Here is a 22,108-nt window from a genome sequence, read left to right as displayed (position 1 = left end):
AACAACAACTTGCATTTATATTGCACCTTTAATGTAGTAAAACATCCCAAGTTGCTGTACAGGAGCGTTATCAAACAAAATTTGATACAATGTAAAGCTAATTGAGTCCCCTATTGTCGTTCAGCTGGGGTCAGCTAACTTGGCAAATACACTCAAACCTGAGACCAGCTACTCACTGAGTGACTTTAAAAGGTTCCCCGTGTCAATTATTTGTCCAAATTCCATCAATCAATTAATATATCTTGTCATTCAACAGGGTGGGCCACTACTGTTAAATGGCAGTCCCTGGGCAGAAGGCAAACCAGCAACAGCTCAATTAAGACATAATGCTGCTTGCTTCTTTTCCCTTCCATCATTGGCAACTGTATGTTGCAAGCACAGTAGGATGTATTTTTCTAACGTTTTGTCATTATTTTAGTTGAAGACAGCTGCCAGAAAGACTTGTACAGCTTTCCATGGGTCCTATCCAGTGACTGATACCGATAACTAGTGCTAGAGAGAACGCAATATCCAGAAACAACCTGTTCCAAACTATCCTGCAGATCTTATCGTGACTGTTTTAAAATGGGAAGGTGATCTTGGTGGCTAGGATGACACTGGCCAATATTGTATGTTAACAGACCTTGCAGAGCTCCACTCCTTGTTGAAGAACAAGAGCTGCAGGTCAGTAAAATTAAAGCTCTACACATTATAGTCATGTTGGGAATATTTAAGACCTGTAGCACCAGTGAGGTATTCCCCATTAATGAAGAGGACTACAATAAAGAAATTGGGATTTTAATCACTCAGCTCCTCTCAGCTGTTGACCTGAACTGTCAAAGTTGGCCAGCATGTGAGTTGCTGGAGTAAGTACTTAATGTGTTTTGCAGCAAAAGTGACTGGTATGCCAGTCTCGGTTTAGTGTCTTTATCAAGGCTTTGACTGTTGCCTCAGAGGAATTCTTGACTGCTGCAACCAGTGTGGCATAGGCATTAAGTACTGAGGCTTTAGTCATTCTTCAAGCACAAATATAGCGACCATTGTTACATAACTCCCATCAATGCTGCATCTAAATGTGCAAGGGCAAGTCACCAAGGAACGACGCAGTAGAGAGTTTGATTTTTCTCACTGCAACAACACAAGATTCCACAACTCATATGATTGGATTGGTTAAACTGTTTGTGTGTTTTTGTTTTGGGGGTGAAGGGAGAGAATGTTAACCATGCCACTACCAATACTGGCCTCTGCCAATATGCCCCTGCATGGTAAGGTACCAAATGATGTCATTCCATCATCTGTTGAACACTAGTCTTTTGTAAGTAGATATTTCAATTTGATTGGCATTGTTAAGGGATTCCTCTGTAATTTTACTTTGGAGAGTCGGAACTTATCAAAGTTTTTTTTCCCCAATTTTTTTGTGCGTGGTCATTAAATAATATCCCACCTAACCAATTAATTTACATGTTTTCATGAAGCTTTCTTGTGTTTATGTTACAGCTCAAGGTGCTGAGTACCTAGTTGCTACAACCTGGTCTCAATTTTAAGAGTGGGGGTCTTCCTACCTTGGTATAAATCAGTTGTACTTAGACATTGAGTGAAAAAGGTAGAACTTTCAGGTTACCCCTGTAGTTACAGTATTCTTCACTCTAAATGTATTTCAGTTGCTACATGCAAAGCTTTTTTTATTGGCACCAGCCATCACCCAGAGTTGGCCTTTTACTGTGAGCCCATGCTTATTAGGACCTGGATTGTGTCTGCTGAAACTCTGGGAATGCAGGACCACCAGAAAGATACCTTCAATCAACCTAACTCGATTCAAGTTCTGGTTCTAGTAGTGAAAGGATGGTGCCCTAATCCAGAATATCCCCCCCCCCCAACCCCCTGCCGTTGTCAGCAAGCATTCTGCCTTTTTGGGTAAGTTTCTATATGTTTCAGAAAAAGGGGCCCTAATGTCAGCAACATGGATATTCTAGTGGATATGACTGAAACTTATCACCGTGCTCATAATTGTTTGCAATGTTAAAGATTGTACTTGCATTGGTAGCAACAAACAGCTCTGTTTGCAGATTAATTTTCTGCATCACTAACGATTGCATAGAATTACATACACAGAAACAAGGTGTTTGACCTAATCCCGTGTATTTGCCTTGATTCCATATGTCTTTTATTCCCCTTTCTTTCAACCAACAATCTAATCTGTTCTTAAATGTTGACATGGTCTCTGCTTCAATCATAAACTAATCTCATAACTTTTTTTTAAAAATGAGACGTTTCTCCTGCTCTCTGTCCTAAATCTCTTATGTTTAATCGTACATCTATGTCCACTTGTTCTAGACCCCTCAGCCACAGGAAATGGTCTTTTCTATCTAGCCTATACCATCCTTTCATAATTTTGAACACCTGTTAAATTTCCCTGCAATTCATAGAATCATAGAAAGTTATGGCACAGAAGGAGGCCATTCGGCCCGTCGTGCCCGTGCCAGCCGAAGAAGAGCTATCCAGTTTAATCCCACTTTCCAGCACTTGGTCCGTAGCCCTGTAGGTTATGGCACTTCAAGTGACCATCCAAGTACTTTTCAAATGAGTTGAGGATTTCTGCCTCTATCACCCTTCCAGGCAGTGAGTTCCAGATCCCCACCACCCTCTGGGTGAAAACATTTCTCCTCAGCTCCCCTCTAATCCTTCTACCAATTACTTTAAATCTATGCCCCCTGGTCACTGACCCCTCTGCTAAGGGAAATAGGCCCTTCCTATCCACTCCAGCCCTGTCATAATTTTATATATCTCAATTAAATCTCCCCTCAGCATCCTTTGTTCCAAAGAAAACAACCTCAGCCTATCCAATCTTTTCTCATAGCTAAAATTCTCCAGTCCTGGCAACATCCTTGTAAATCTCCTCTGTATCCTCTCTAGTGCTATCACATCTTTCCTGTAATGTGGTGACCAGAACTCAAGCTGTGGCCGTTATAACCAGTGTTTTATATAGTTCTAGCATAACCTCCCTGCTCTTATATTCTATGCCTCAGCTAATAAAGGAAAATATCCCATATGCCTTTTTAACCACCTTAACTACCTGTCCTGCTACCTTCAAGGATCTGTGGACATGCACTCCAAGGTCCCTTTGTTCCTTTACACCTCTCAGTATCTTCCCATTTATTGTGTACTCCCTTGCCTTGTTTGCCCTCCCCAAATGCATTACCTCACACTTCTCTGGATTGAATTCTATTTGCCACTTTTCTGCCCACCTGACCAATCCATTGATATCTTCCTGCAGTCTACAGCTTTCCTCCTCACTATCAACCATATGGCCAATTTTTGTATTATCTGCAAACTTCTTGATCAAGTCCTCCACATTCAAGTCCAAATCATTAATATATACCACAAAAAGCAAGGGACTTAGTACTGAGCCTTGTGGAACCCCCTGGAAACAGCCTTCCAGTCGCAAAAACACAGTCAACCATTACCTTTTGCTTCCTGCCACTCAGTGAATTTTGGATCCAACTAGCCACATTCCGTTGGATCCCATGGGCTTTTACTTTTCTGAGCAGTCTGCCATGGGGACCTTGTCAAAAGCCTTGCTAAAATCCATGTACACTACATCAAACGCGGTACCCTCGTCGATCCTCCTTGTTACCTGCTCAAAAAATTCAATCAAGTTAGTGAGACACGACCTTCCCTTAACAAGTCCATGCTGACTGTCCTTGATTTAACCCGTGCCTTTCTAAATGACGATTTATGCTGTCCCTCAGAATTGATTCCAATAATTTGCACACCACCGAGGTTAGATTGACTGGCCTGTAATTACTCGGTCTATCTCTTTCTCCCTGTTTTAAACAACGGTACGACGTCAGCAATCCTCCGGCACCATGCGAGTAGCCAGGAAGGATTGGAAAATGATGGTCAGAGCCTCCGTTATTTCCTTCCTTGCTTCTTTTAAAAGCCTAGGATACATTTCATCCGGGCTTGCCGATTAATCTACTTTCAGAGATGCTAAATCCTTAATACTGCCAGTAATTGCCTCTGTTCCAACATAGGTACAGTGAACATAATAGGAATCTGCATTTATGTGGTGCCAGTCCCAATGATTTACTGTTTGAGGCAGTAATTAAGCCCTTTGGAGAAGCTAATTATTGTGCATGGCCAGACAACCAGTGGTTATAACCATATTGATTTGCTTAAAAAATGTAAAGTGGATCAGTATTGTCCAAATTAATATTTTGTGTTTGTAATTCTCCTTTAAATTCTCTTCCCATTTAGTTGGGGAAAAATCTAAAGGCTAACTTGGTGATCTGGTGTTCTTTATTTGTGTTTTGTTCTTTTACCTGATCAAATGAAGATATAGTTTTTATTGGGAAAACATTCCTTTCAATAGCACTTTGGAACCTTGGCATTGGACTGCGTGTACTTGCCTTTATGTTGGTGGTTGAGATTTGGCTATTCTTGGTAGATCATAGCCCAAAAGAAGCTTGTGCATGGCTGTTCCTAATCCTGCATCTCATTACATAATGAAGAATGTCAGTCAACAAATTCCAATTACGGATTTGGTGAGGGATGTTGTCATCAGGTTGAGTCCCGTTTGAAGCCTTTCCTCCTGTCATTTGCTAATTTAGGGCAAACAAATGCTTGGCTATGACCGTTTGCCTTTTCCTTTTGTTGTGTACACTAAAACAGGCAGCCTGTGTTGGTGAGTAATTGAGGACCCACCGAGCTTTAAGCCACAACTTTGTGTGCATGTGTTTATACATGTGTACATATGTGTGGGGGGCTGTAGACATACATGTCTGTGTAGATGTGTGTGCATGTAGACGTGTATGTGGGTAGACATGCGTGTGCATGTATGGACATGTGTGCAGACGTACGTATGTCAACATGAGTAGATGTACGTGTGTGTCGGCGTGTATAGGTGTGTAACATACGTGTGCGTGCAGGTAAACGTGTGTGTTTCTACATGTATGTGTGTGTAGACATATATGTGGGCACGTGTGTATACGTTAATTTCAGTACAGCTAGTCATGAAAATCAAAGTTAGCAACAAACACTTGTGGTAAATCTTGCGGCAGCTTGGCGTTTTTAACACTGTTATATCAGGTTAATTACATGGGTTCCTTAGATGTTGACCGGAGGGTTAGGAGTCGACTGTCTTCCCTCCGTGCAGCAAAACTGGTCATCGCCACAGTAATTATATCAGAAAGCACATTTTAAGTTTCGTCACACCGTGCGCCAAATTAATTTATCATAGTTCACCAGGAAAGTCTGATGCAGGCAGCAATGCATGTAAGACATTTTTTTTTGTGTGTGCAAGATAATTCATCGAGTAGTTCTGACAGCTACACCTTGAATGACCTTGAGGCATCCAAATGAATAGGGTTGCTGACTGCTTTTTAAAAGAACTATGAATGTTTGTTGTGTTTGGGAGCATCTCAAGTGTTACAGCTACCCTAAATAAACAGTGTGTTGTAGGAGAACTTGTGGGTGATGGGTGGTTATAGAATTGTCAGATGTATGAATCATTTACTGAAAATGGCTTGTGAGTAGTGATTTCACAGCCGTGGCATTTTCCCGTTCTGGTTCTCTCTTTTCTCCCCCCTCCCCCAAAATGCACTTGAGTATACAAATGTAATTTGTTTGTATTTGTTGTGGGTGGGGAGAGAACAGGCCGCGGGGGAGGCTGTATGTGTATTTGAGGTAGTTGTGTGTTGAATTGAACCCGTGGGTCACTCAACTATATGTCATGAGGGAACTGTGAAGAGCTGGTGTAGTATTTGCTGCTGTGTCGGCAAATATGGTCTGTCCTCGTGTCATGTTTAAAGCCTAAAAGCTGTTTTTCATAGGGAAATTTTGTGGCGGTGTGAGAACTGTTGCATCCAGATCGATATCCCTATATACAGCATGCTAGCCCTCTGTAAAAACATGCAGTTTCTACTAATCGTGTTAATTGATTAGCGACGTTCTCTCTACTGCAGTGGACAGAGGTGTGTTCATGTAAACCTGGTTATATGACAGGGAAGGTTTTTTGATGATTCTTGTGATCGTTTATATTTTAATAACAGCCAATTTATATAACTGGCTCAAGCTATCAGATTCTGATGATTGTCTTCACATTTCGAGCAATATGTCTCTCTTTTTCACACCCTCCTTTCATTACCATATAATCACCTCCTTTGCCCCTCAGTCTGTTGCCAGGCGAACTTCACAGGGCTGGCTGCTGATTGCTCAGTTCTGAGCAGTTCCTTATTGGCTGTTGCAGGGCTGATTATGCAGACCTATCAGACAGCAGGTATTCACCCCTCCCCCCCCCACTTCGCCCCCCCCTCCCCCCCAAGTGCTGTGACTTCAAAGAAGGTGAGGTCTTTTTTCTGCCGTTGCTGAGACTGACTGAGTTACAAAATGGCTGCATGGGGCTCCCTCATGGGTATGTCCAGTATTTTTACACTTGTATTCCACAATACAGAAATTATTTTTAAAGTTTATTTTATGGCACAATATTTTGCAAACTACATTTATTGAAAAATTATGTACACATTCAGGGGAATTTAGCTTTGACATAACAGCGTTTTCCATGCTTCAGGATTAAAGCTGTGTGTCTGGTTACATTGAACAAATACAGCGATTCGTTACTTAATACAATGAAGAATTGGGGCAACAATTGTTTATCCGTTGATCCACGTTTCACAGTAATTTTATCACATAGTGCTGTGGTTCCGAAAGTAGAAAGAGTATGCGTGGTGCATCATGGGATGGATAAACCAGATATGATTGGGATTAGATTTTGGCAGCATTTTTCATTAACATTGAATAGGGGACTTGGGGGAGCAAAGCAGGAGGGCGAGGTGTTGCCTGACAACATGGTCACTTGGGAAAACTCGCGGCAGATTAGCAGCATGATTACATGTAGCCAATGTCTACTGGGTTTGTTTTGAGTTATTCCTCCCTTGCAAACAGGTGTTTTTATTCTGATTTTACTTAACTGCGAATCATTAAACCCAAATTAACAGCTTTCTGTGTGAACTGGCTTTAGGAATGGCAGTAATTTAAGATGTTGTTGCATTATCTTTTGTTTGAGAATTTAATCTGCAGTTTTTGAATGAAGACTTCACTTACTGTTGGAAGATTTTTCGTATCTAAAACTGAGGCAAGAAAATCGTGTATGGACTTGCTCTGAGTAAGATAACTTAAATGCCAGCCTGAAAGCATATGATTTTTTTCCCTATTAAAATTGAATGCATAACATGACAAAAATGCATTTTATGAAAATGCAGATTTAAAAAAAAAGTATTGAGATTATTTGGCCCTTATGTGACAGAGAAGCTGCAGGAATTACTGTTGACTGCAGTATAATAGATTACCGTAAATAGCCCAGAAGGCAGATCTGGCGTCTCCCAATGGCAGGCCTGCCCATGCCTGTGCTGGAGGGCAGATAGATAATCTGTTCAGCATTTCCCTTTTATCTCCTTCAAAGTACAAGGTCAGGATTACAGAATACGTGTGGCAACTAGTTATCAGGACAGTGCATGCAATGGTATATCTTACCGTTTTTCACAGTAGCAGAATTTAGGAATGATAGAAGGATTAGTGTTATGGAAATGACCCTTGTCACGTGTCCCTTGTTTCCTCCAAGGACAAAGGGGTGCTCATTTTTCCCTCTGCCTAAATCACTGAGTGAATGTAAATGCACCGTGTCCATATTATCTATTTAACAATACAGCATCTCATGGGGAAGATTGGTATAAATGTTGGTGATTTTTAAAAGTTTTGAAACAATGGATGGCAATCACTATATTATGGTGAGCTCATAATAAAAGCTGTTGCATGTTCTGCAGCACTGCACATCACCAGGAAAGACCGCTACTTGTTGTTTGTGGTTTACTAAATAAAATGCACAAAAACTTCTTTTGCCTTTTCACAATGTATGGTTTTAACTACCAGTGGGAGGATTAAATATGCATTATAGCAGAGGATCAAAAAGATCTGGTTGAAAGGGTTCCTCTTAACTGAAGTAAACAGCATGAAACCAATTTGGGAATGTGAGAAAACTTAGTTTCTTTTGATTAAATAAACCGCAACGGTCCTGCTTATTGGAAACAAGTCAGGTTCCTTTTTAAAAATGGGTGTGTTAAGTGTTTGTGCTAGCTCCTGTTTAAGGGAGACAATTTGTTCATCCTGTTAAACAATTCAAATATATGCACATTGAAAAATACTTAATACCAAGCTAGAATATTGCAGATGTTATTTTTAAAAATTCCAGTGGCTGACGCACTCTTGCTCTTTTTGGTGAGAAACTGGCACATAGATGATGAGCAAGAGTGCCCTCTGGTGTCATTGTGAAGGTTGGACGACAAGACGAGGTAATATGACTAGAGGGTTTGCTGCACATTTCTAAAGGGGAAATGACCTGCTTTTAAAAATAGAACTTGGCTGCAATTATCACAGCACTGGTATATCTCACTTCCCTTTCTGCAATTAAACCCTAGTGCAGGTGCAAATACCAGCTTGTAACTAACTATGCAGTACAAGCTGAATTTAAGGATAGTATTTGTGTGGTGAAATCAAAGATCCCTGGCTCAGGCAATAATGTGCCAGAGTTACCTTTTTAGTGAAATAAAGTTCAGATTCCATGTGTTAAATAGGAAGTGCAGGACCATAAAGAACTCTGCAGGATTGGCCAAATGAACTGCATGTTTTTGTATTTATTTTGTGCAGCCATTCAAAATGCCCGTAGATTTATTTTAACATCACATTAGTGGCATATTAGCAACTTACCTAACCTACTGGCTGTAAAGTACTTGCAGGTTCAAAGTGGGGTAGTGCATTGTCATGTTAACTGCATATAAGTGGGTGATTATAGGGTACACACTGAAAAATAAACTGGTTAGATGGCATTCCAGCTATGTGCCTTTCTCATGAGAAACTAGAGGGAGACGAAGTTAGCAGGATGGAGAAATGTTCAAGAGTACAAAATATATTGTAGGAATAGAAGAAAAGATTTCATTCAGCATGACATTGGGACAAATTAAGTGTCTAATGAGGCACTTTAGGGGACAGGAACTGAGTACTGCAATGACAGGATATTGAGCACTCAGATGATTATCGAGTTGAGACAGTTAAGTGAGGGGAAGGAATTGAGGGACGAGATGGAATGCAAGGACATTTGATAGAACCGATAGTATCCTAAATTCAGGTGAGGTTTAAAATGGGGAGTTGCTATTTGCCATACAGTAATAAACCTCTTTGGGAATCACTGAATTTAAAATTTGCTTTCTTGATAAATGCAGCAGATTTTTAAAAATTCCTAAGTTCACTTTACTTGCTACAAAATGGATGCTTGACGGTCAGCTTGGGGAATTAATCTCCATGTTTTATTTAGGAATTAGGTGCAGTGTAAAAATAGCAGGTTACTGCAGAAATTGTTTTAGAAGTTCATTTGGAAGAACCTGTGGCTGAATTTATAGTTTGTGTTTTGCTGTCTAGTGGTTAATGAGGCAGGAAGTGCTGCCCAAGTAAAATCACTCACTGTTGGAAAAACAGGCCAGTTTTAGTGAGGCTCAAGCACTTTCCCTTTGTTTATGTAGGCCCCACCTCTTTCCAATGTCTAGTGTTCTCATGCCATCTCTACAGTGGGCTTTGAATTTCTACATTCTATAAAAGCACACAGTAGATTGTGAAAGGCAACAATATGTCAAGAGATTCATTGTTTGCTTATCAGACTATGAAATATCGGTACCAGAAGAAGTTGGGTAAACAGGCCGTGACAAAATTGTGGTGACCTGTTTTGGCTGTGTGGTTTTAAAAAAATGTTTTAACACAGCCAAATCTCTTTGTAGCTGCTGTCTAACATACAGAATCCAATTCTTTGCCAGAAAATTCTAGAAGCATTTACTAGCATACCAATTGCTACAATTGCCTACTAACAGCCTCGCTGCTGCTCCCTGTTGGCGTGCAGAAGAATATCCACTAATTTGATCTGCTTCTTTACAGTTAGGTTCTTGACCTTAGATTGAGTTAGGGTAAACCTGCCTCCTGAGTGTGAAATAACCATTCACTCCCACTCCTGTTAGGTATTCTAATCATAACCTAGGGTTGTGAATTCTGGTATGTTTTAAACAAAAAGAAACCCTTGCTGATTTGGTTTTATTATTGCACTTTTTCTTGGGATTCTTGAGTGCAGAACATGGAGCAGTATGAATTGTGCATGGCCTGTACTGTAATGGGTACAGTAGACATTTATAGTAACGAAAGTTGGCTCGGGTAAGGGAGTGTGGAATTTTGTGCTTTTTGTCCATAGCTTAGATCGCCATGTGTTTTTAAGTTGGTATTTTGTAGGTGAAGCAAAAATGGGATGAGTGTACAAGTGCTATAAGGTATTGTCTGGCACTGTGAGCTCCATCAGAGTTCTACTATGAGTCTGTTGTTTCACCTCCTTCCCTTGAGGCAAAAGTGTATTATAATGTTTTTTCTCTTTTTCTCTCTCGTTTCCCTCCTGTATGCAATGACTTTCTTTTTCTTTTTTAAACCTGTATAAAAATGTCTACACTCAGTAAATATTCTATTTACCTTTACTGTACAACTCCATTATGCAGTACAGCTTATTTACAGTTTTTAAAAAACTGAACAGAATTATTTATAGTGCATCATACTTTGTATTGAAATTCGGCAACAAAATGCAGCTACATTAGAGGGTAAAGTTGTTTCCAGAAGCCACCCTTCAGAATCCTGTCTTTGCACTAGTCAATGGAACCATCCTTCCCTGTACTGTAAGAGTGTGTATTTTTTCTAACTTGCTACACCTAGTACGAATATTAATCTGTTTTTCAATTACATGTTGCCTTCCCTGTGCAGTTGGATAACATTTCCTTCAAGTGGTTTTCTTTATTCTGAGTGTTTGCTTTCTGTTCTGTGGTATGGTAGATTCTTGCTCTCATTAATTCAAAAGGTGATGGGTAAACAGCAGTCAACATGGATTCCGAAGGGGAAGATCCTGTCTGACCAACTGCCTCGATTTCTTTGAGGAATTGATGCCACGTGGACAGTGGAAAGTCGTTGGAGAGTGTACCTAAACTTTCAAAAGGGATTTGACCAAGTTCTGCATGAAAAGCTGTTAAACTCCAGGTAAACCCTGGGAGCGGCTAACAAACTGGCTGAAGGGTAGAAAACTAACACTTGTTGGAGGAGTTATGTCTGGGTGGGGTGGCGAAGTACTGAGTGGGGTGCTCCACAGCTCGGTGTTGGGACCACTACTGTTCCTAACTTGCGTAAATGACCTATAATCAGAAACTCGATGCTGAGTTCAGATTTGCAGCCAATACCAAAGTAAGAGGGCCAGTTGGATCTGAGGAGGCAGCTCAGAAATTACGGAATCAGTTGGATAAAATGTGTGTGGACAAAACAATGGCATGTGAAATTTAATGCAAACAAGTGCATAATAACATAAGGAGGAAAAATAGGCAACATACTCCTTGAATTATGTTGAAGTAGCTAAGGATGAAACAGAGACCTTAGGTGTCTTAGTAGGCTCAATGCTAGACATGCCTAACGAGTGCAGGGCAGCAAGCAACAAAGCCAAAACAGTAGAATGCAAGCCAGAGGAAGTTGTGGTCAAACTGTATCGTGCTCTGATCAGACCACAGCTTGAATCCTGCCTCCAGTACTAGTTTACCAAGACATGGGGAAGACATCGAAGTACTGGAGGTAGTGCAGATAAGAGCCACGAGGCTATCCCTAGTGTCGGGCCTGAGTTATGAGGAAAGACTTGGGCCTGGAAAAGAGGCCTCTGAGAGGTGGTCTTCTGGAGAAATAAAAGATAGATATAGGAATGGAAAAGGTAATCCAGAATACTATTTTTAAATTAAATTGTGATAGTAGAACAAGTGGTTACAGATTCATACTAGTAAAAGGTAAACTTATGACCGATATCAGGAAGTAGTTATTCGTGCAACGTGATCAACATAAGGAATGGAGTTCCAGATAGAGTAGTGGAGCCAAAAATCCTGGAACCATTTAAGAAACATTTGGATGCTGCAATGGGAGAACTTTCTGGGTGGATGAATTTAGATGGGCCGAATGGCCTTACTCATCCATAACTATCTTGTGATCATGCTGGAGTTACCATGTGCTGCATTGGCTTTAATAGTTGAATATGGAGACAATTTACTGAATCATTTTGAGGACTTCTTTTTCCCCTAATTGTTGATTTTCTGACTCCATAAGTGGTCACACTGGAATTCCTTACCTTCCTGTAACTATTGTTTTGCTTTCAACTCCTGACAAGATTTCAAAAGACTAAACTAAAAAAATAAAAGTTCATGGAAAAAGCCATCTTTTTATCTAATTCTCTCCATCTAAGGACGACTTATCACCAGTCACTTTGGCTATGATTTGTCTCCATGCCATTCTCTGCCGGCATTGAATTTCTGCACCATGGCTTGCCTTGGCACAATGTGAGCACCAGTATAGCCTCCTAGTCCTTTTTCTCCTTGAATATCAAGGTCAGATATTCAAGCAGCTAGAGAAGGTTGAGAGGAGATTTGATAGAGGTGTTCAAAATCGTGAGGGGTCCAGACACAGTAGATAGAGAAACTGTTCCTATTGGCAGAAGGGTCGAGAACCAGAGGACACAGATTTAAGGTGATTGGCAAAAGAACCAAAGGTGACATGAGGAAAAACTTTTTTTACATAGCAAGTGGTTATGATCTGGAATGCAGGTGGTGGAGGCAGATTCAATCGTGGCTTTCAAAAGGGAATTTGATAAGTACTTGAAGGAAAAAAATTTGCAGGGCTGTGGGGGAAATGGGATGAGCTGGATTGCTCTTGCAGAGAGCCGGCACGTGCTCGACGAGTGGAATGGCCGCCTTCTGTGCTGTAACCATTCTGACATGATGGAAGGATTTTGCAAAAATAATCTTTCTAATCCAAATATTTGGTTTAAGCTTTCTAATAACTTTTGCCACTTTAGTTTTGCCTTCTGGTCATGGTGTGCATTTTTGTTATCGCAGCTGGTGTTAGCTGGGTTTTTAATATATTTTTTAAAAAGTCAACAGTCAGATATTATCAGTTTTGGCCATTGTTAACATCCAGATTCACGATTTGCACATTTTGCCATAGGTTGTTTCCAAAGTGCAATATTCATCATAGTTGCTGCTCGAAATTCAAAGCATCGGTTTTCCAAATTGCATGGTCTAGTTCAGATGTCAGTGAGGCTTGCCTTTGAAAGCCCAAAATGCTAGTAGATGATATCAGAAGATAGCGTCGTATTTTTCAATACTCTTGTGTGTAATTAAAGCTTCCAAGTTCAACTAAATTCAAGAGTAAGAATTCCACATTAAATAAAGAATCTATCACAGACCATTAAACCTTCAAATCCAGAATTGTTGAGTTATACACTACAAGGATTGGCAAGACCCGGATTATGTCATTGAGATCCTTTGGGACTTGCCTATGCTCCTCCAACTCCAGCTAGAAGCTTCAAAGTTAGATTGTGTCAGAGATGTTCCTGGAGCAGAAGTCAGTGTAGCAAAAATGAACAGGGTATCTTATTGGATCAGTCCAATAGGAGCCTTCACTGACTAATACCTCTTTGAGAGATACATTGGTTATTGCAAAATCATTGGTTCTTGTCAAGATGGTGTAGCTTCTGATTCAGAGGCAAGTGCCACAACTGCGGTGTCAGCCTTGACTCAGTAGTAGCACTCTCTCTGACAAAGTTCAAACCCCACTCTAGAGACTTGAGAACATAACCCAAGCTAACACTTCAGTGCAGCACTGAGGGAGTGCTGTGCTGTCAGAGGTGCCATCATTTGGATGAGACGATAAACCGAGGCCTCATCTGCGCTATCTGGATGTAAAAGATTCCATTGCACTATTTGAAGAAGAGATAGGGAATTCTCAGTGTCCTAGCCAATATTTATCCCTCAATCAGCATCACTACGACAGATTATCTGGTCATTTATTTCAGTGCTGTTTGTGGGACCTTGCTGTGTATATATTGGCTGTTGTGTTTCCCTACATTACAACAGTGACTATACTTCAAAAGTATTTAATTAGCTGTAAAGCACTTTGGGGGGTCCTGAGGTCGTTTATGGCACTATATAAATGCAAGTTCTTTGTCTCCTTCTTTCAAAATCTTAGCACCTGCTTTTCTGGATCAAGAAGTGGGGCTCATACGATGACTTCCAACTTCATTTAGTAGACCTCTAGGCTTCAACAATGGATCTCCTCAATGTCAGTTTCTTGAGGGGGATCATCAACTCTATCTCAACAGTCATGGAAGACCGTACAACCCACATGGCAGCATTTATCTAGCTAGCCTCTGCTTTAGCACCAGGTGTCCTACCTATTGATACCAGGCTCAAATGGAGCACTCTTGGATCAGAGGCCAGCAATGACCTATCTGCATCAGTTGATGCAATTGGATATTGTGAACTCATTGAGCCTGTGGCTTGGTGTATGAATGCCCTGTACATTATCTGAGGTTCTGGGCTTATATTTTTTGACAACTGCAACAGCGGCATCACCAGAGAAGCCTGGCTCGAACTGGTATGTTCTTCTGGACCGGTTAAACCTACCTGTAGTCACCAGTTGGCCAGATTTTCTTCCATCACTCATGTTGACTACCACTGTGGTGGTACTACTTGACTACTGCCGTGATGTGGAACCTCACTTGCCACCTGGGCGTAAGCAAAAAACTGTGGGCAGATCCTGGCTTCTAGCTGGTTTTAACTGATTTCCATGTGAATAATTTATGGGCACAGAAGAGGTCCCTTCTTGTCCGTGATATTCAGTATAGACAAACTGCAGAAAAATCTCATTTAAAGGAAGACCCCTATGCCTCAGAAAAATAATCCACAATAAATAGGAGAGTATGTATGCTTGTGGCATGCTCCAAAATGAGGATTGTGCCTTCAATTTTGTTTTGAATTTCTTACTTACAAATGCCCGTGTCTGCTTCACCTTGGCATCAGAGAGCTCTAATGTTTTGATTGGCTGCTGATAAGTTAGTGGATTGTTGATTCCCTTTGAGGGTGGGTTGCCATTTTTCATGTGTTCCCCTCACTTTTTTAATAAAAAATGCAACCTGGGACATGTGCCTGCTTCCAGACTGAATTTCATATTTCCCATTACCCCCTCAAAAGTTACTGATATATCCTTACCATTCCAGGCCTGTGTTCCTTGATAGACTATATGGCAACAACTCTCTTTGTAGTCAAGAACAACACCATACAGGAACATGACTATCCATCCATACCAGCCAAGTCACTATCTTTTGAATTTTATTTAGGTCCTAATTTTAAAAAAAATCTGTTCAAAAGTGTCATTTTCTCATGCCTCGTGCCTGTGTTTGTACCTACATCCCAAGGAATATTGATGGATCATCTCTTGTAATATGAGGAATTGTGGGGAAGATCCTGTAGTGCTGAGGACAGGACAAAAGACCACCTCAAGAAATAACTTCATCTTCTTAAAGGACTTTACCTGCCTCATCTGGAAGGCAGAAATTTGGATATCCTGAACCTGTTGTTTTTGAGCAAAGATTTTCAAATCTGTACACCAGAGTAGCCATTTTTATAGTTCTGTGTTGAGGTACTTTCTAAAGCTTAAGCAACACAATCATTTTAGTGCGGTTTCCCTCAAATCATCTTATACCATGGTGCTAATGGCTCTAATCCAGCAGATTTGTGCTGGCCAGGGTAATACTATGGTGGATATACTCTCAAATTGTAAAACAACAATCACCATCGTTTTTTTTTCTCTCTTTCCAGAATTGGTGTCCTCTTATGGGAATTTCAACAGGTTTTAGTTGCAGGCTTCATGATACAGTTCCTCCAACCCTAAACACAGGAGAATTGTCTTGGGTAAAATATCAGAACAAGCACAAAGACTGTCCAGATGCCCTAGAGATTTGGGCACTGGCTCAGGAGTTGCAAAGCTATATGGACACATCAGCATGTGGCATATACAGTGAAGTTTGTGATGGATTTAGTCAACAGAAGAACAATTATTATTATCCGTGAATGGGACTTCACAAAGATGGTTGTCTGCATGATCTCTTGCAAAGTTGGGCCTCCCAGGTGGATCTCTTTACTTTGGGCAAGAGCATTCAACTGCAGCTCCTCCCTCTGGTCTGTACATAACCCTGATATCATGGAACTTGGTCAGCTTGGCTCAGTTGGTAGCAGTGTTGCCTCTGAAACAGGAGGTTGTGGGTTCAAGTCCTACTACAGGACGTGAGCATGTAATCTAGGCTGACGCTTCAGTACCATACTGAGGGAGTATGCATTGTTTGGTGCTTTCTCACCTAGGGTTAACGTTAAACCGAGGCTCCATCTGGTGGCTGATTAACCATCCCATCGTTTTATTCAAGGAAGAGCAGGCAGTTCTTCTGGTCAATCTTCATCCTCAGTCAATAACACCAAAAAAAATTAACTGGTAGTTAATCTCATTTGTTGTTTGTGGGACTTTGCTGTGCACAGATTGGCTGTGATTGTCTACATAACATGTGACTACACTTCAAATGTAATCCATTGGCTATGAAGCACTGTGGGATCTCCTGAGGATGTGATAAGGTGCTATGTAAATGCAAGTCTTTTTTACTTCTACTGTGATGAAAACTGCAGTTGCTTTTTCCCACTTGCTCCCCAACAGCTTTGTGCACACCTGGTCGCACACCTGGTTCTTGCAGATTCCCAATGTGACCTCAGAAATAGAGAGAAAAGTCAGGATTATATTCATTTTACCTCTCAATGTACTTCCATGGGCTTTACAGAAAGCTGGAAGAAATCTGGCATCTATGCCTACTTTATATTGTAAACAATTTTACAACACCAAGTTATAGTCCAGCAATTTTATTTTAAATTCACAAGCTTTCGGAGGCTACCTCCTTCCTCAGGTATCGTTCACCTGAGGAAGGAGGTAGCCTCCGAAAGCTTGTGAATTTAAAATAAAATTGCTGGACTATAACTTGGTGTTGTAAAATTGTTTACAATTGTCAACCCCAGTCCATCACCGGCATCTCCACATCATGACTACTTTATATTGAGAATTAGTGGCTAAGTCATCAATGGTTGCCGCTGTAGCTTGTCTACACCTGTAGTTTTGCAGGTGCCTAGTACTCACAGAAAACTGTACAGTTGCAAGAGAAGTGACTTTTCCGATGGCACCTATCAGGGCCAGGACCCCTCCCTCCCCTGGCCACTGTGTTTATTCTTCATGTCTTGTCTTTTCATCCAGTCAATGATCAGTAAGAGTTTAAAGTTCAGCTGTATTATTGTGTATACTGTAACCATGTCCACTTTCCATTCCTTTATGGGAGAGTTCCCATCAAGAGAACATCCATTGCTTTTTGAAGGGTTTCTCGAAGATTGGTTGTGTTTATCTTCTTTGATTTTTAAAATACCAACTCATGCTGGGGTACAGTTCCACAGGCACTGGCTGCCCTATAGCAAGGTTCCCTCCTAATTTTTTTCGGCCATGTGCGGAATGAATTTGGGTTTGTGTGCCAATATAAAGGCTGTGCGCGCCACAGTTTTAAAAAAAAAAATCACAACTTTGAATAGAACAACTTTTTAGAAAACATTATTCAGGATAAATAACAAACAGAACAAATGTACAAAATAATGGATAATTGTAACAATTTCATGTTATATTGGCTGATAAATAGATACAGTTTATGAACTGAGTTTCTTAAGTTGCACTAGGATTGAGCAGACCAGTCTCGTATTTTATTAAAATTATCTGATGGGAACAATTCCAATCAGCTTTTTGTTGAATCAGCTTAATGACTGCACACGATTTATTCTGTTTGAATCAGAATTTTTAAATTGAGTCAAATACAAAACAGCTGTCTTCGTTAGTCAGTGTGAATTTGGGGATAAGGAACAATTTAATTAAAGCTCTCTTTCCCCTCCGCCCTTCCATTGAATCCTAAGCAGGGTTTTAAAAAATTATTGCATTCCAATTGTACATCTTGCGGATCTCACTAGTTTTGGCTGCCTCCATGTATGGGCACCTGGTCTCTGACTGATTATGTGGAGGTGCCTGGTCTCTGACTGATTGGGTGGAGGTGCCTGGTCTCTGACTGATTGATTGATTGGGTGGAGGTGCCTGGTCTCTGACTGATTGATTGATTGGGTGGAGGTGCCTGGTCTCTGATTGGGTGGAGGTGCCTGGTCTCTGACTGATTGATTGGGTGGAGGTGCCTGGTCTCTGACTGATTGATTGGGTGGAGGTGCCTGGTCTCTGACTGATTGATTGGGTGGAGGTGCCTGGTCTCTGACTGATTGATTGGGTGGAGGTGCCTGGTCTCTGACTGATTGATTGGGTGGAGGTGCCTGGTCTCTGACTGATTGATTGATTGGGTGGAGGTGCCTGGTCTCTGACTGATTGATTGATTGGGTGGAGGTGCCTGGTCTCTGACTGATTGATTGATTGGGTGGAGGTGCCTGGTCTCTGACTGATTGATTGATTGGGTGGAGGTGCCTGGTCTCTGACTGATTGATTGGGTGGAGGTGCCTGGTCTCTGACTGATCGATTGATTGGGTGGAGGTGCCTGGTCTCTGATTGATTGGGTGGAGGTGCCTGGTCTCTGACTGATTGATTGGGTGGAGGTGCCTGGTCTCTGACTGATTGATTGGGTGGAGGTGCCTGGTCTCTGACTGATTGATTGATTGGGTGGAGGTGCCTGGTCTCTGACTGATTGGGTGGAGGTGCCTGGTCTCTGACTGATTGATTGGGTGGAGGTGCCTGGTCTCTGACTGATTGGGTGGAGGTGCCTGGTCTCTGACTGATTGATTGATTGGGTGGAGGTGCCTGGTCTCTGACTGATTGATTGATTGGGTGGAGGTGCCTGGTCTCTGACTGATTGATTGATTGGGTGGAGGTGCCTGGTCTCTGACTGATTGATTGGGTGGAGGTGCCTGGTCTCTGACTGATCGATTGATTGGGTGGAGGTGCCTGGTCTCTGATTGATTGGGTGGAGGTGCCTGGTCTCTGACTGATTGATTGGGTGGAGGTGCCTGGTCTCTGACTGATTGATTGGGTGGAGGTGCCTGGTCTCTGACTGATTGATTGATTGGGTGGAGGTGCCTGGTCTCTGACTGATTGGGTGGAGGTGCCTGGTCTCTGACTGATTGATTGGGTGGAGGTGCCTGGTCTCTGACTGATTGGGTGGAGGTGCCTGGTCTCTGACTGATCGATTGATTGGGTGGAGGTGCCTGGTCTCTGACTGATTGATTGATTGGGTGGAGGTGCCTGGTCTCTGACTGATTGATTGGGTGGAGGTGCCTGGTCTCTGACTGATTGATTGGGTGGAGGTGCCTGGTCTCTGACTGTCTGATAAGCGCATCGGTTTCGATTTTATTTCCCGGTCTGGTTTCCACGCAGCCAATCAGCTGATTACCGACTGCATTTTCTAGCAACCCAGTAAACAATGGGGTGGCTGGGGCCGGAGCCGCAGGATTGGGCGCTCGGACCTCCGGACATTCTCCAGCACCAGAGGCAGAGCAGCCTACCTCGGCCTGGAGCACTGGGAACCGGGGAGGCAGAGTTGGAGAAGGGCCTGGGAACTGGCCAGTGTGAGAGAGGGGCCGAGAGCACTGGTTTGGTGTGCGGACGGAATGTTTAAGTGCGTGGCCCACAACAGACTGCTGAGTGGCCGTGCATGCACTTAGTTTAGAGGGTACAGTGCCCTACAATACCTCATAATATGGTTCAATGACTAGTGATCAGGAGCAAGAATCCTCACTGTATTTTATCTATGCCCACCCCGTTTACCTTGGATTGCTGACGCTAATTGTAACACATCTGCTCCTTGGCTGAGATCAGCTAAAGCAGCATAGTGGACTTCAGCCTTCCTGGTTTATATGGCTTAGTTCCACAGTGGGAAAAGCATTTGCCAATTAAGCCATTGGAGACGATCCTGCCCCTCTTTTTTGGAAATAAAGCCAATAAGTCTCTAGTCTACATCTCTTTTACAAGTTTGGTTTTCCTTTTTAAACTTGTATCTTCTATTCAAATGAAGCTGCTTAGCTGGAAAATTGCCAGGAGCAATTGTAAGCTTTACATCCTTATCACAAATCAAAGTTAATTTATTCAGTTTAGATCTATTCAGTTAAATTTATGCCTGGGAGATATCTGAAATTTTGAAAGGAAAAGGAACACATTTAGGTACAAATTCTATTCTTGGGAGCTTGCTTGGCATATTAAATACTGATTGCTGGATCTGGATCATGTCTGGGTCCCCGACGCTTATTTTGACTTGCAATGCTGATCAAATTCAAATGTTTTTAGTGAGAAATAGGGTAGAGCAGGAATTATTTTTTTAACAGCTGTATTCTGGGTGGAGAGAGCTGGCTAACTGGCAAAAAAAAGACCAGGAGTCCTAGAAGGGGGTGGAGCTGGGGAGAGGGGAAGTATATATAATTTTTAAAAAGTTGAACTTTAAAAATAGTCTTAAAAGAAGTTAAGAAATTTAAGTATTTAAAATTTGTTAGCTGTCACTTGCCTTGCGCAGTAGAAAAGAAATGCTTAGCCCTGGAGCTCTAACATGAACAAAATGCTTAAATAAATAAAATTCCTGCAGTTATTCATCATACATCTTATGGGATGTTTTAACATGTCAAAGCATTGTTTGTGTTGTTTATAAAACACTGTGCTCCTGTTGCATTTTGCATCTCATTTATTCCTTTGTGATCCTCAGACTTGACTTTCCAATGCTCTCCTCACCAGTGTCCAAAACTGCATCCTATATAAACTTCAATTCATCCAGAATTCTCCCACCTTCAACCCATGTCACAGAAAGTTCTCCTCACCTGTTATCTCTTTTCACGCCGACTTTCATTGGTTCCCATTCCTCAGCATGTGGACTTCAAAACCCTTGTGTACAAATCCTTTCATAACTTCACTGCTCCCTACCTCTGCAATGTCCTCCAGCCTTGATTCTCTTCTTGCATGGTTCAGTCTTCCTTCTCTAGTTTACTGTGTACTTCTTCCTTACACTCTTAACTATCACTGGCAGAGCTTTCAGTCAACTTGTCCCACATTCTGAAACACACTCTCCAGACTCCTCCAGATTGCTTCATACCTCCCCACCTAACAAAAGCCTATCTCTTTGACCATGTCTTATTGCCTTAATTTTTCCCTTCCTGCTTGGGTTCGACCCTGATCAGTGAAGCACCCCAGTGTGGTTTGTTACGTTATAAATGCTATATAAATGAAGAATGTTTATACTGGTGCTGTCGCCAGTGGGGCATGCACACAAAGGGAAAAAAAGGCCGACTCTGGCTGATGGAAAAAGCATATTGCACTGAAGAAATTAAAAATCACAGTGTCTATTGCTTAAGCAATTTGGGTGACTCAGCAGAGCTGAAGAATTGAGGAATAAGGAGCAGCTCGTGAAGGGATGCCAGAACCATGCAAACCCTGAAAAAAAGTGATAAAGATGATAGATTTGTCTGTTCAGGATTCTCAGCTGCTCTGGTTTCAACATGCTCAAGCTTCCAATATGTTCATAATAGGATGGGGTGATGCACTTAAAAGCAAAGAAGCTCTTGGAAAAAGAAGACGTTGATCTGAACGATGGATAGCTATCCAGAGTCACTGCTACACAGTGTCATTGTGTTTAAAAATGCACACAGCAAAATGAAATAGGTTGATGAGTGGATATGCACAATTCTGCCCCAGTGACTTGTACAACTAACAAAAATGGCATCTTTTTGAATTATATCTGATATATTTATCTTCTTAATTCTAGTGTTTGTTATCTTAGAATACAAATGAAGGAATTGAGATGTCCTGCACAGATATTGTTGGTAGTAGCAAAACGGTGCTAATGGTCATTCTGAGTCTAAACCATACGTTTTTTGTGGGGTCAACATTTCCTGTCATATTGGACAAATTGACATGTATGGATGAGAGATAAATTGTTCTTTATGTCAAAGTGGTTTAGATTGTGAGATGGGAGAAAAATTGAAGATTGTATTGATCATGGAGAGTTTGCAACGTCCATCCTCCTAACAATATATACCTGATTTTCCCAATGATCCAACAGTTGAAAGTTTGCAACTTTCCTGAAGATGTTGACTTATTCCTGGAGTGCATTTCCATGGGTGCCAGGCACCTTCTGGTACCTCACCCAAGTGAT

The 22,108-nt window shown here is 41.5% G+C and overlaps 1 protein-coding gene across 7 annotated transcripts in view; it reads left to right on the top strand.

The window, feature by feature from the left end:
* LOC137305688 (activating transcription factor 7-interacting protein 1-like) overlaps window positions 1–22,108 on the top strand; it is a 166,571-nt gene that overhangs the window by 54,342 nt on the left and 90,121 nt on the right. For 5 of the 7 annotated variants that reach the window (XM_067974598.1, XM_067974597.1, XM_067974596.1 and 2 more), the window contains exon 1: window positions 6,320–6,391. The exons of the other annotated variants lie outside the window; for them this stretch is intronic. In XM_067974598.1, coding sequence (XP_067830699.1) covers window positions 6,375–6,391 — 17 coding nt within the window. In that variant the 5' untranslated portion in view covers window positions 6,320–6,374. Of the gene's footprint in view, window positions 1–6,319; window positions 6,392–22,108 lie in introns of those variants that run through there. 7 annotated transcript variants of the gene reach the window in all.

This window comes from Heptranchias perlo, chromosome 40 (genome assembly GCF_035084215.1).
Source record: "Heptranchias perlo isolate sHepPer1 chromosome 40, sHepPer1.hap1, whole genome shotgun sequence".
In the NCBI taxonomy this organism is placed as follows: Eukaryota; Metazoa; Chordata; class Chondrichthyes; order Hexanchiformes; family Hexanchidae; genus Heptranchias; species Heptranchias perlo.
Note: the sequence above shows the minus strand (reverse complement) of the source record. Positions and strands in the feature narration are given on the sequence as shown.